The sequence below is a fragment of the Phaethon aethereus genome (genome assembly GCF_964289735.1).
Source record: "Phaethon aethereus genome assembly, chromosome: 8".
Lineage (NCBI taxonomy): Eukaryota > Metazoa > Chordata > Aves > Phaethontiformes > Phaethontidae > Phaethon > Phaethon aethereus.
The window spans coordinates 26,716,565-26,729,969 of NC_138584.1; the positions used below are offsets into that span (position 1 = coordinate 26,716,565).

The window sequence follows — 13,405 nt, forward strand, 5'->3', positions numbered from 1 at the left end:
GCCCAGGCGGGCGGCGAGCTGAGGCGGGGGCGGCGCTTCACCAGCGCGGCCTCACCCCGGGCGGTGGCTGCAGGGAGGCACCAGGCTGCTGGCACTGCGCGCGCCTCCTCACCCGTTGTGTCGCCTTGGACTTGCTCGAGTCCCCCCGCGTCAGCAAAGAGCTGGAGCTTCTGCTCCGGGGCCGCACAGGCTCTGCTCAGGCCAGGCCTATTCTGAAATAGTAATTGTCCCACCAACAGCGCAACTGCTGAGACCCAGTCCCTGCCCCTGGTTTCTCCAGCAATACGGATTGTGTTCCAGCTGAAATTCTCCCTGTGCTGGAGCATTTTACAGCAGCTCCCCGCACAGACCCTCTGGTGTGTAATATTTAAACTCGCTCCAGCCTTTCTCCCAGCAGAGGCATTAGTTGAGTCTCTTTCCTTTGCTCAGATGCCTTTTTTCATAAAACTTGCCCAAACTTAATGTATCTCAGATATCTTACTGGTTGGAACCAAAAAAATAGGCTCAGAAATTTTGGGGTGACTTGTTTCTGAAACACACATGCCTGCTGGCCAGCAAAAGGAGCCTAACTGCAAAGGCTGTCTGCTTTTTCCAACTGTATCACAGAATCACAGAATCACTAGGTTGGAAAGGACCTTTAAGATCATCAAGTCCAACCATTAATCCAGCGCCATCATGTTCCCTAAACCATGTCCTGAAGCGCCACATCCACACGTTTTTTGAACACTTCCAGAGATGGCGACTCCACCACCTCCCTGGGCAGCCTGTTCCAATGCCTGACCACCCTCTCAGTGAAGAAATTTTTCCTAATATCCAATCTAAACCTCCCCTGGTGCAACTTGAGGCCATTTCCTCTTGTCCTATCACTAGTTACTTGGGAGAAGAGACCAACACCCTCGTCGCCACAACCCCCTTTCAGGTAGTTGTAGAGAGCGATAAGGTCTCCTCTCAGCCTCCTCTTCTCCAGACTAAACAACCCCAGTTCCCTCAGCCGCTCCTCATAAGACTTGTGCTCCAGACCCCTCACCAGCTTCGTTGCCCTTCTCTGGACACGCTCCAGCACCTCAACATCCTTCTTGTAGCGAGGGGCCCAAAACTATCAGCTGGTTCAAAACCAGATTGGTCTCTCTACAAACTTACTTGTTGAAGCACATACACACTGATTCCATCCCTCCAGGCACAAGACGATCAGCCATGCCTTATCGCCTCAAAAAACCTTCACAACACAAATTTCAGAGATTATGCAAAAACCTGAATGATAGGCAAGAAAAACCAGAAGAGATGGAGAAAAACAAACTGAGTGATATAGCAAGTATGAGAATTTAGGTCTGTCTTTGAGAGTTTTGTTTCTTTTCTGTGGTGTTCCCTATGATGAATCTCAAGCCATTTTCTTGTTTGAGATTAGCTATTACTCTGTGCCAGCCTATGTATCTGAACCAGTCCATAAACTCACACTGCATCTCTGTATACCATCTAATACTCAGTGGCTGCCTCAGAGTGGTTAGTCCTTTGTTTGCATCTTGAAAGTTTCCAGACACATAAATAAACCAAGCACGGATAAATTTGGTCTGAAGTCTGTTTCTCAGATGGATCTGGCAGCTGCCTTGGTTTATTGGCAGTTCATTTATCATCTCAAGAAAAATATTGATGGTTCTGGAGACACAGGCCCTTTCTGTGTCCTGGTTGAAGGAGAGCTGTCCTTCTGGGCAGGCTTTGGAAAGAAAGTCAATGCAACAAATTCTACTTGGCAGACATGTGAGGGATGCAGTTCAAAGAGGAGTCATTAAATAAGGAAGAAGGGACACTAGGATGGTAACCCTGTTGGCCCAGAAATAACCCAGTCTCAAATCTTCACAGTTATCGCAGCAAGAATATGAAATTGTGAGACTGCTAACAGGCACGGTCATGGGCATCTTCTCAAAGGGAGGTATTACTACTACATAGTAAGAGACAAGGAGCGTGAAGCTGTATTCTGCCAACAGAACCAGCCACTTAGCAGATCTTGGAAGAAATCCACAGAAACTCCAAGATAAAAAGTCTTGAAAACAGGAATAATGGGACTGTAGTACTGTAGACTCTTCCCTTGGGCTGGCAGAACCATGCAGCCCTGGCTTTACCACGTAGGAATGTTAGCAGTCCAGCTGCCTCTCCTCCAGAAAGCCACCAGGAAGACAACTGGATCCACCAAGCCATTTCCATCCCCCACCTTGATTAAACAAGCTATGCTCCACTCGAAAAGCCTGTTTAAGGATTTATAGAAAGGAAGCTTAAGATTTGTCATATATTGATATAGTGGAAAGAGATCTCACTTTGCATATGTCCTCCAACACTGCTCCAGCCAAATGTCTGCAAAAACGAGTCCATTGTAAGCTTTTGCTACATGGGACATTCCACTGCCCTGCAGATCCCTCTTTGCTACATGAGAAGTCTTGCGTAGTTAACCTACATACTGGATTTCTTGAGGGACTGGCCAACGAAGAAAAAATGAATGGATTGTCACCTATCATTTGGTCTTCTGTGGTACCAGATGGCAGTTGCTTGTTTCATAAGGATTGCTTAGTTTTAGAAAAAGAAATAACTGGCCTGACAGAATCATGAATGCAACCTAACTGTGGGAACATGTTATCCAGAACTTGGTTTGCTGAGGAAGAGTGATGCACACCAATCATAATGACAGAAAGCAAGACATTTGGGATGTTGCAATTTTCAAAACCTGTGTACTCCTTCAGCAGGAATTGGTTCCTAGACTCTTTTAGCCAGATGACCAAAACTCCAGTCTATTGCTGAAGAGAAATTCAGTTAATTTAACAAGCTTTGAATCCCTCCTAAGTTTTTTTTGGGGGGGAAGAGTACAGAAAAACACACACAGACTGTTAAGTGCATGAGGAACTGAACACATGATGATTACATTCTGTACACTGAAACTGAAATCCGTATCTCATATCATTTTGGTGCTTGTACATGCTGCTTGTATGACCAAGGAAGGACTTACCCTGAGTGCAAGTAGAAATCATAATGCACAGCAAATACAGACTCTGCCATTAGAGTCACTGGAGTCGATTCTCCATTGCTTGGCAACTCATACAGTTGTGTATACCTAGAAAGAAAGTGTATGATGATATACCTATGCTAGAAATAAAGGAATGATTCTGATCTGGTAATATTTTTCTGTTTATGGTGTACAGAATAAATATTGAGTGAATAACTAGGTAGGCCAGGAGACTTCAAACATGAAAAAAAGGCAGCTGATACGAGTACCATGAGGAAAGCAGATGGGGATCAATGCTGCTTCCAGTGTAACAATTAGGAATCACAAAATAAAGCTTGCAGGTGGTAGGCTTAAACAAACAAGATATTATTAAGCTGTGGAAATCCCTAGCAAGGAATGCTGTGGATGCTAAAAATGACTGTATACAGGTTCATGGGAGACAAATCCATTGAGTGTTGCTACAGACATAATCAACATCTCTGGCTCTGAGATCCCCAAATCACTAATTACTGGAAGCTGGAAGAATATTCAGGGGAAGTATTGTTGTATGCTTATTCTATTATTATATTCTTCTCAGGCATCTGCTTTTGGCCTCTGTCAGAGACAACACACTGCAGAGGACTGTTTTTGGTCTGAGTTGATTTGGCTATTCTTCCATTAAGAGATGAGACATAAGAGAATCAGACCCATCCTTGCTCTTATCGAAATAAAAAAGTTTCTGAACACTAGATCAAAGCTGCAGATTATCTTTAGTTTCTGCCTGAGACATGTTCAGACTTTGTTGATCTGAACCCTGGACAAGATTTCACCTCTAGGTGACAAGAAACACTGCTGTCTTGGGGTGGGCATGTATTGGCCTTGGCTTGAATGGGTATTCTTTTCACCTGTGAACTATACCTGCCAGGTTTCTTGCCTCTTTCAACAGCAGCTTGATGAAGAAGATGCAATCCGCTTTTCAGGATGCCATGAGATATCCTTTGTTAATGCTTGCAGAGATGTTAGGGGTAAAAGTTTGTAGAGAAAAAGAAAGTGAAGTGAGGTCTCTACTCACCAGTGACATGCCGAGGAAGGCAAGGAGATGTGGGATCTGTTTCCTGTGACTTTCATGCCTACTGTCCTCCTCTGGTTTCTAACAATAGAGATGCAGCTGTCCCTACTGGAGAGATTAATTTTGGTCTCTCTACTCATTTGGCCAGCTATTTTTCATGAAACTCGTAGGAATGTAATATCTCCAAGACCTTTATCACTGTCAAATTCAGTTGCAATTGGTCAAGCAGCTGAGAAAGACACACAGACAGAAAGACACTAATTTCTTTGGTGAGTTTCCTAAAAAACATTTCTGATTCCCTTTCTGGATGTTGGTATTTGGGACTAAAGAAGTAGTAGCTAAAAAATAACTTCTGCTCCCACCTTAGAATTCCCTTTAATGATCAATAAGCCCTGCTGAGCCTTTAGGTGGCAAAATATAAAAGAAAAAAGGAATCGTTTAGGTGAAATAGCACAAAGTGAACAAAAAGCAGAGACTGGGTGTGTCTGATTAATGAAACACCACCTGCAAGAAAATCAGTTGTGATGACAGGAAGGAATGGGGTAGGGGCAATGACCTAAATCTACAAACAAGATGGTGAGGATACAGACACAAGACAGGCAGGCACAGGGGAGAAGACTTAGCCAGAAGTGGAGAGACACAGAGAAGAGGAAAAAGACAACAAACATGGAGACACACAAACACCACTACAGGCTGGCAGAAAAGCAAAGACCTATCACATAGACAGTGCACTTTTTCTGTTTATTGCTTTTTGAAAAATGCCTCATTCTGAATGGCTTTTTTCTCTTCATTCCTATTGATATTTGGGAAAGCTCCAAAGCACAGCACTAGCTAAAGCCCTCTCCCAACCTAAATCTTAAACCCACAGATGTTACTCTTTAGTTATATTAACCACTCCCCTCAGACATTTCCAACAAATTGTTAATATCTTTAAAGCCTTGTTCTCCGTTGCCTTTCAGATTAGCCTTGCCCTTTCCTTTGCACTTAAGTTTAGCAAGTGTTACTAATAGGAATTTAACATTTACCAAAGAATTATTTTAACTATGGGTCTAATAGCATTTGTATGGTGTTCTGAGCACCCGAGAGCCTCACTATCAGTTCTATATGCTTAGTTTTTTCTAAGTTGCTTATAAGACAAAGGAAAAATATAAGTTTATAGGAAAGCCAGGTCATAAGAAGGGAGTTCAAAACCTTGAAAACCTATCCCCAAGAGGGATAGCAGTGCCTGGAGGGAGCTTCCCTACTTTTTTATATTAGCCACCACTTTGTAATCAACTTCACCTTCCAACTATTCAGCGAAAGCATCACTTGTGCTTCGTCTAAATTATTTTCTCCTGTGTGCAAAAGAAATACTAATAATAAAAATTGTTATATTTTTCTATTAACTGGCAAATTTTATGATTTTTTTTTATACCACCATCAAAACAATTTTGAATTAGAGAGTTCTGTGCTTCCAGGCCACTGATTTAGTTGTCCTGATAGCAACCATAAGTCATTGATATCTTGAATGGAAAGTACTGATGAGGATTTCAATCAGTAAAACCTCACTGACGATTTGGCACCAGTTTGTATGCAGTGTCTCAACAGAAACCCCAAAGGCTGCATTGGATATAAGATCACTTTCAGCTGGGCTTCCACATCTTGGCTGGTTTACAAGGATCAGTCTTCCCATGTCACTGGATACAGCCATGCCCAGGCTAAAGAGCACATTCTTTGCCAGCACTGAGTTGAAGACAGCTGGCAGGAAGCGGGGACGATATTTGCACATGTGTCTCTCTAAGACGCTTATGCTCCCACTGTCCACAAGGTCCCTGTTCCTGAATAAGGTTGTAAACATTGACGGCTCTCAAGTCAACCTGTGCAAATTCCCTAGTCCAGGCTCACAGCTATGGAAGTCTTTCTGCTCTTCAAAGAAGACAAGCTCCTGCATTTACTGTCTAAAACTGACTTGAAAACATTTCTATAGGTCTGGATATTCACGCTGCCTACATTCTGGTCCCACAACAACCATCTCTTCTCTTCCCTGTACCTTAGTACGCCTGGGAGAGAAACCTGTGTACACAAGAAGGAGGAAACTAATCTCACGGAGTACTCCTTTACAATGCTCAGAACAACAGCTCTGGAGCAAACTATGGTGCTCAGTCTAACTTGTGCCTTAAAATCCAATAGGACAGGTAGGCTCTCAGTACCTCTGATGTTTCATTCCCCTCAAGGCAATCCTCAGCTTAAAAACTCCCTTTCACTTCTGCTTAAAACAGGCCTGTGAGTCTGACCTGCTCACTCTCCCACAAAAAGCCATGTGAATGCTTACGAAACAGGCAGCATGCAAAGCACCTGGGCACACAGAGAAATGAACCACTTATTCATGACTACTCTTACTGCAGCAGTTAACTGCAAAACCATTTCCCCACTCACATGCATGGTATTTGATACCTGGCTCCTAGCCAAAAGGTAACTGGGATCATATGGTTAAATCCCCAGGAAATGCTTTGAAGATGCCTTCCAAGACTGATAGTCTACATTTCAGGGGAGGAAAAAAAAAAAAAAAAAATCTTTAAAAGAAAAAAAAAACCACACAAACACTTTTATAATAACACTTTGCACTTTTATAGCACCTTTCATCTGAGGCTATCAAAGCACTGTGGGATACAAATGCTAAGAAATCCATCATAAAAATTATAGATATTCCTAAGCTGACTGTAGTCACTTGCCTTAATTTCCATTTCTTTACTGATACTCCCAGATGGTGTCTGCATAGATTGATGCAGTCAGTGCTACAGGCAACTAGATAAACAAATCTACATACAAATATACACTCTCTTCCACAAACACCCTCCCTCACAGTAAAATTAGTATTTTTTTCTACAGCAGTGTCCACTGTATTGAACTCTGAGGGAAAGAGGTCTGCATACTGCAACACCATATACTGCTTTGCACTTTCATTCCACCGCATGTCACTACACAGACTTTCACTGTTTCTTAATTTTCTTTGAGCAGGTCCCCTGTATATACCCGATATGAACACACACAGAGATTCCTTCTGGGTATGAGCCAACAGATGCAACCCCGAAAAATATCAGCTTCTTATATCATTAACTGAGTTTCCATGGTGCCCTGGAGCAGAGATATCGATGCTTGACAGCATTATCACTATAAAGTAACTTTACAACTCTATAATTTAACTCTATGCTTCCAGTAATATTAAGAGCATTTGGAATTGTGGCTCTAAACCGTGACACTTTCACACAGACTGGGGAGTTGAAAGAGGATTTTGTTTTCTTTCCTCAAAGACAGCCCAAAACATGGTTCTGAGAAATAACCAAATACTGGAGAGATGATGTGCAAGGAGGTCACTCTTAGGAAAATCTGCAAGATTAGGATTAATGCCACTTTTTGCAACACACAGAAAGGAGTCTGTTTCTAGGAGCTTAGCAGAAGAAGGATGAAGATGTAGACCTCTGGAGGTCTTTTCCTGAGTATGTTCCCAATTTACTTTGAAATCATCTTGGCAACAAGCTCTAACTCAAGTTCAAACATCAGCCACACTGGATAACCTCTGCAGAGCTCCCTCAGCTTTATTAGCACAGCCTTTCATACATCATTGGCTTTTGCTGGTAATGTTGCTTTTACTGGGTGGGAATGAACCAGCAAGGGCCATAATCTGGCTCATGAGGATCTGCTCTTAAGGTTATCACTAACAGAGCTAGGAGGATCAGGACAGGCAGTTGTCAAAAAAAGAAATGTAAAAAAGCCCAAAATAGCCAAGTACATTTGCCCTAGAGGACTGGCAGGTCCACGAAGCTCTAAAAGTTATAGATGCTCTTACTGGAACTGTAGTTTGCATACAGATTTCTTTTCCCCAGGACAGACATTTACTGAGATCCAAGTACTTTTTCAAAGGAATCTGAGTATAAGCATATGACTGTTTCCTCCAGGGGATTTAACTTCTCAAGTCCCCAGTCAGGCAGCAGGCTGATATTCTGCTTAAAGTTAAGAATAAGAGTGAACCCAGTGGTCCCAACTGTGACGAGTCCAAGATGTGAGCTCCCCTTAGGCACCTGAAGAGACTCCAGTCAAGACTCCAGACTCTAAGCTTTCATTCTATGGCTGTAGACACATAAATATATTTTTTACGTCCATAAACAGGAGAGAAGAGTTCAGCTTTGCAACTAAGTCCTGTTTAATGGATGCAAAGCTTCCAATTCAACACATTTGGTGAAATGGAAAATACCAAATTTATATCTTTGCAAGTTGGTTCAGCTATACTGTTTTAAAGTATTGAGATAATTTCTCAGCTGTTTGTAATGTGAAAAGACCTACCTTGGGATAGTATTAGCAATGTCTCTTTCTTCTGTGCTCTTCACCCATGGCTTCCAATATGTTGAGTGGGTTTTTTTTTGGTTGATTGTTTTTTTACAAAAGAAGTTCCATTAAATTAATTCTTTATATTGAGGACATTAAATCAAAGAAGGTGAAGTGATGTGCTTAGAAAAGCTGTACAAAGAATAACTGTTCTGCCAGACCCTCAGTCCAGGGTTCCAGTCTCCTGTTCCACTCAGAAGTGATTTCAATGAGTAAAGCCATATACATAGATGACTAAAGGCCCATCTTTGGATGAGGGCCTTCCCCACCTGGAATAAGTTTAGGATTAAGATTATAATACAGAAAAAAGCCATGGACACTGACAATTGTGGTGCCCACCCATCTTGATGATTATTCTCCCCTAAAGCTACCAGACAACAATCTTACCAGTTCTTCCATCATTTCTGTCTTCCTACGCCATGGCTAGTCTTTGGAAGAGTAAAACCTTTTATGCTCTCTTATGGGCTGCCTGCTGTGCAGCAAGGATCCGGTTCAAACACTGTGAAAAATGTATCCAATAGATTTTAAAACTGTTGATGTGAGACTCCCTTACTGGCCACTCTCAGGTCAGGCTGTGACGGCTGCTGATCAGCAGCCATAGTGGAAAGAGTTTCTGGGTGTGTTATCAGAGCAGCGCTCAGTCCTACAGCTGGGGATTCATCCTTCCTCCCCCTCTTTTATCCTTTGTTCCCTGCCCAGCCATGAGGCTGGTGTGTATCTGTAGAGCTCAGCAGCTGAGCTGCTGGTGGTGAATGTTACAGAGCAGTTTACATGCCGTGTGCCATAAGCCCTGTAAATGCCTAGTAAAACATGGTATTTAATGGAAGCATATCGGCTCATTTTAAAGCTTCTTCACCTGGCGCTGAGCAAACTGTTGCTGCATTGCCTTTTTAATCAGTTACCACCAAATGTGTGCGTGTGTGAGAAGGGTTTTAAACATTTCTCTGTCCACTTCCAGGCAAATAACCGACAAGCCTACAATCCTCTTATTATGCCTTCGAAACAGAGTCCATTCACTGTTATCTACAGCACATGTTATCATAGGGTATTCTGCAGAGCCGGGCTTACAGAACATATCCCTAATATTTCTCGTACACCAGGTACCTATCAGTTAGACACAGACCTGCCAGGCACACACATTCCTCTGAAGGAATAACGGGATGTTCAGGAAGTTACACCTGATGCAATGTTTTGTTTGCAGGATGAAAATACAAGAGACATTCCAGCAGTAATGCTAATTGAGGCCTGAGACATTCATGCAACTGCGTTAAATCTCTGTTAGAAGAGGCCAGAAATTCAACACTCTGCAGGATGCCGTTATCCCACCATATATGCCCGACACATATAGCCCCAGAACAGACTGATGGAAGATCCTTCACTCCTGGATTTCATTGAAATAATGCAGCCTTAGGGGCAAATTTATTTTTATAGAACGTACCAAGTGTAATCCTCTAAACGTAATATCTCAAAGACTCAGAATTTAGGAGAATACATTCAGTCATACTAATTGGAGTAATTTAGAACAGATTTCCACTTTTAATGATACCTTCCCTTCCTTTTTTAAAATCTTCTTTCTTTCCTGATTGAAAAAAGTTACTGTCCATACTAATAATATCAGAATTCAAGTAACACTTATCAGACTGAAAGTCTGTTTCCCAATTTCATGCATGTAAGGTGTCCATTTATCTCAATAATTACAAAGTATGTTTCAGTCACACAAGTCTGAACAAAATGCATAATCTTACCCAATGTAGAAATATATCTATAACTGGCTTACATAGAGGTTTGTATAGATCATAGCATTAGCACGTAAACCCTGAGGAACAAGAAGAGATTTTAAAAAAAACCCCAAAAATGCAACAAATCTAATCCACTTATATAATGGCATGAAAGGGAGTAGTGCTATGATCTTCTTTGCCACAAATGCTGTAAAAGAAAGAAGCTGACAGGTAGAATTACATGCCACCAGTGCAAACAGAAGTGTTAGTTCAGTTTTCTCACCTGTGAACAGAAATAACATTAGGCTAAATTAGTATTTTTGTATAACCTGGAGATCCTCATTTGTTTTGGTCTCTACCTGGAACCAGTATGGGTAGTTTCTGAATATGGAGTGTGATCTGCTCTGTAGTCTCTATTCAAGGCCATAGGTTCCCTGAATTTGAGGCTAAGTCTCAGACTGCACTTCTTAACCCAACACTAAAAGCTTTGAACGATTCTAGCTTCCCTGATCCTGTTTCTATTAAAAACAAAACAAAAACCCCCACAACCCAATAACATCACAGTGGGATGAACAAAGTCCTAAGAAATACACCTCTGAAGGCAGATTTCCTGAATACTTGCCCTATCAGTTCACGGTTTTTGGGCTCACTGTATTTCTTTCATTTATTTGCTTGACTTGCTGCCTGCACATAGCTAGATAGTTAATAGAAGTACGCCTGTCCTTGGAGGCCAATATGAACTCATTGGCTGTGTCTTTGGTTCAGGTCCATTAAAAAATCTGAGGATTAATTAATCACTGACTTGCAAATAGCTTGAAAGGGCTGTTCAGGCTAAATTGGAACATTCTGCAATTGTTTTACTTTTGGTCACAGGCAGTTTGGTGATATGAAACTTCTCCCCTGCCAGGATAGGATGTGCATAAATCCAGCCACTCCTGTGTTAGAGCAGACCAGCCTAGCGACTGCTTCAAGCAGCTCCATTTCTCTTTCTAACTAGGAAACTGCACACATGAGGAAGAGCTGTCATAAGCAGCACTCTTGATAGAATCCCTCCATTGAAAAGGAAATAGTAAAACCTACCAGGGCAAAATGCCAGTGGAGCGTACTTCATGGGCAAAGAGCCTTCCCTGCTTGCTGTCTGCCAGGCCAGTCAAAACCAGCTTCTCCCCACTTTTCACTCAGCTAGGTGAGACTGTAACGGTAGAAATCAAGCTGCTGCTTGAACTTTCCGTACATCACCACCAAGAAGGATCTCTGTGATCTGGGCCTGTTTTCTGTGCTCTAGCTGCTGATGGTCACAATCAATGAAGTGAGAATGATGCAGCTCTGTCTGCAGAAGGCAAGCCAAGCAAACAGATAGAGATGTTGGGCCCCACACCTGAAATCTCTGTAATGTGAAGCACGAAAAAAAAAAAAAAATCTTTATGTAAAAGGAAACTAAGTCAACGTGACCTACAAGTCATGAAGAAAAACATATTCAAGAGAATCATGATCTCGTTTGTATAGGGACTCTTCCCACTCCTCACTGCAAAAACTGTTCTTAATAAATAGGGACAATAAAAAAGCAGTTCTCAGTACAATGAGTACTAAATGAGGAGGAAAATTAAAGGTGAAACTAAGGCACATGTTTTTAAAAAGCCAAAATACCAACGTACGAAAATAAATATCTAAACCTAACAGAAATGACAATTGTTTCCTCAGTGGCAAAATATACTACATATGTGTAAGATGCAAGAAGCTATTCCTTGGAGATAGTTAACCTTACTGGGCAAAAAGAGCTTGTATTCCAAATGTTCAAATCTAATAAGTCACCTTAATATAATCATCTCCCTCCTTCCCCCAAATTTCACTTTCAGTGAAGAAGCCAAACCAGAAAACCCCAAATGATTAAGAACTACTTTCCCTGCTCCCTGTTTCTCACTCTCATTCCCACAGTGTGCACATATGCACGGATGGTGAAGCATTATGCCTCATATGAAAATTTCCCCCTCGCTACCCTAACGCTGTAAGCCTTCCCCAACTTCTGAAATGCAGTGGAGAGGCAAATAGGCAATCACAGCTAATCCTTTTCCCTCTGCAGTGTTTCTAAACGTGAAAATTTCAAAAGCTACCAAGATAGAATGACAAAATGAAATAACATACCCAAGCTTGAAGAATGGGCACTGGTTATTTGATTGAGCACAGTGACAAAAATAAAAACAAAAACATAAAAACAGATCATAAGACCAGTCAGAACAATTGTACAAGTTGTTGATACATTGAGATAGCCAGATGGATACGTGTTTTTTGAGGAATGAGACATTGCTTCTATTTGAGCGCTCAAAAATGCGAACAACTTTGTCAGTTTTGTTTGCAGAGCTCACTTTCCATTTCTTTGTCAACTGGTATTAAAGACCTGGCCCTGAGGCAGCTGCAGAACCTAATGGATCCCTCAGAGACTTTTGGCTGCAGTTCAAAGGTGGAGAAGATACTTTAACTCGGTACCAAAGACGCACTTTCAACTTGCTATTAAAACAATAATCCAAACATGGGGATAATGAGAGCATAAGGAGAGAATTGAAGAAAGAAATGGAAGACTGTGGAAGGGAATGGATCATAGGCTCTCCAGGACTAGTTTCTGTAATAAGTGTGTGAGACAATCTCCTACAAGGGGGAAATAGCTTATTTTATCTAATATGCCTTTCTCTTCTTGAATTTCCACGGTATGGAAAATCAATATCAGGGAAATTAAAGCATTGGGAGCAGACTCACATATCCACTTGTGTGTTCCTATCTCAGCAAACTCTTATTGAGATAGAAGTATTTACCTTAAGTGCCCATTTCATGTGTGCTGCAAGAGGAGGAAGGATTTCAAAAGGATACATGCTTCTTCTGTGTAGGGGACAGCAGAAGTAGGTCCACCCAATATGTAGCTGTAGAATGAGACTTCCAGAGTGTAGCAGTAGGATGTATCATTTAACAGCCCACCAAGAAAACGCCGGCCTGTTCCTGCTTTCACAGCATCTCTGTTGAACGACGTACTGGACTGCAGGAAGAAGAACACAGAGACTTGAAGAGGGTTCATGAGTGAAACAAAGGAATTGTTGGGAAGGAGTCTGTTAAAATAGAAAACAGTTAAATTCACATTGCCAGGTCTCACTCACACTATATGAGACTGCACCGATTGTTGAGCATTGCCTGGAGGGACCATTCATGGAAACACAATTCTGGCACACAAACTATAAATAATGCCTTGAGACTTTCACCAAATTAATCTCAGTTTGCTAGTAACATCAGCTTTTCTCCTCC

At 41.7% G+C, this 13,405-nt stretch overlaps 1 protein-coding gene across 1 annotated transcript in view; it reads right to left on the reverse strand.

Annotated features, from left to right (window-relative positions):
- The window catches only part of LOC309407560 (BEN domain-containing protein 5), a gene marked incomplete at its 5' end in the record, with an annotated part of 952,618 nt that overhangs the window by 76,763 nt on the left and 862,450 nt on the right, over positions 1-13,405 (reverse strand). Inside the window, one exon of the mRNA XM_082003109.1 lies at positions 12,980-13,142. Coding sequence (XP_081859235.1) covers positions 12,980-13,142 — 163 coding nt within the window. The remainder of the gene's footprint in view (positions 1-12,979; positions 13,143-13,405) is intronic.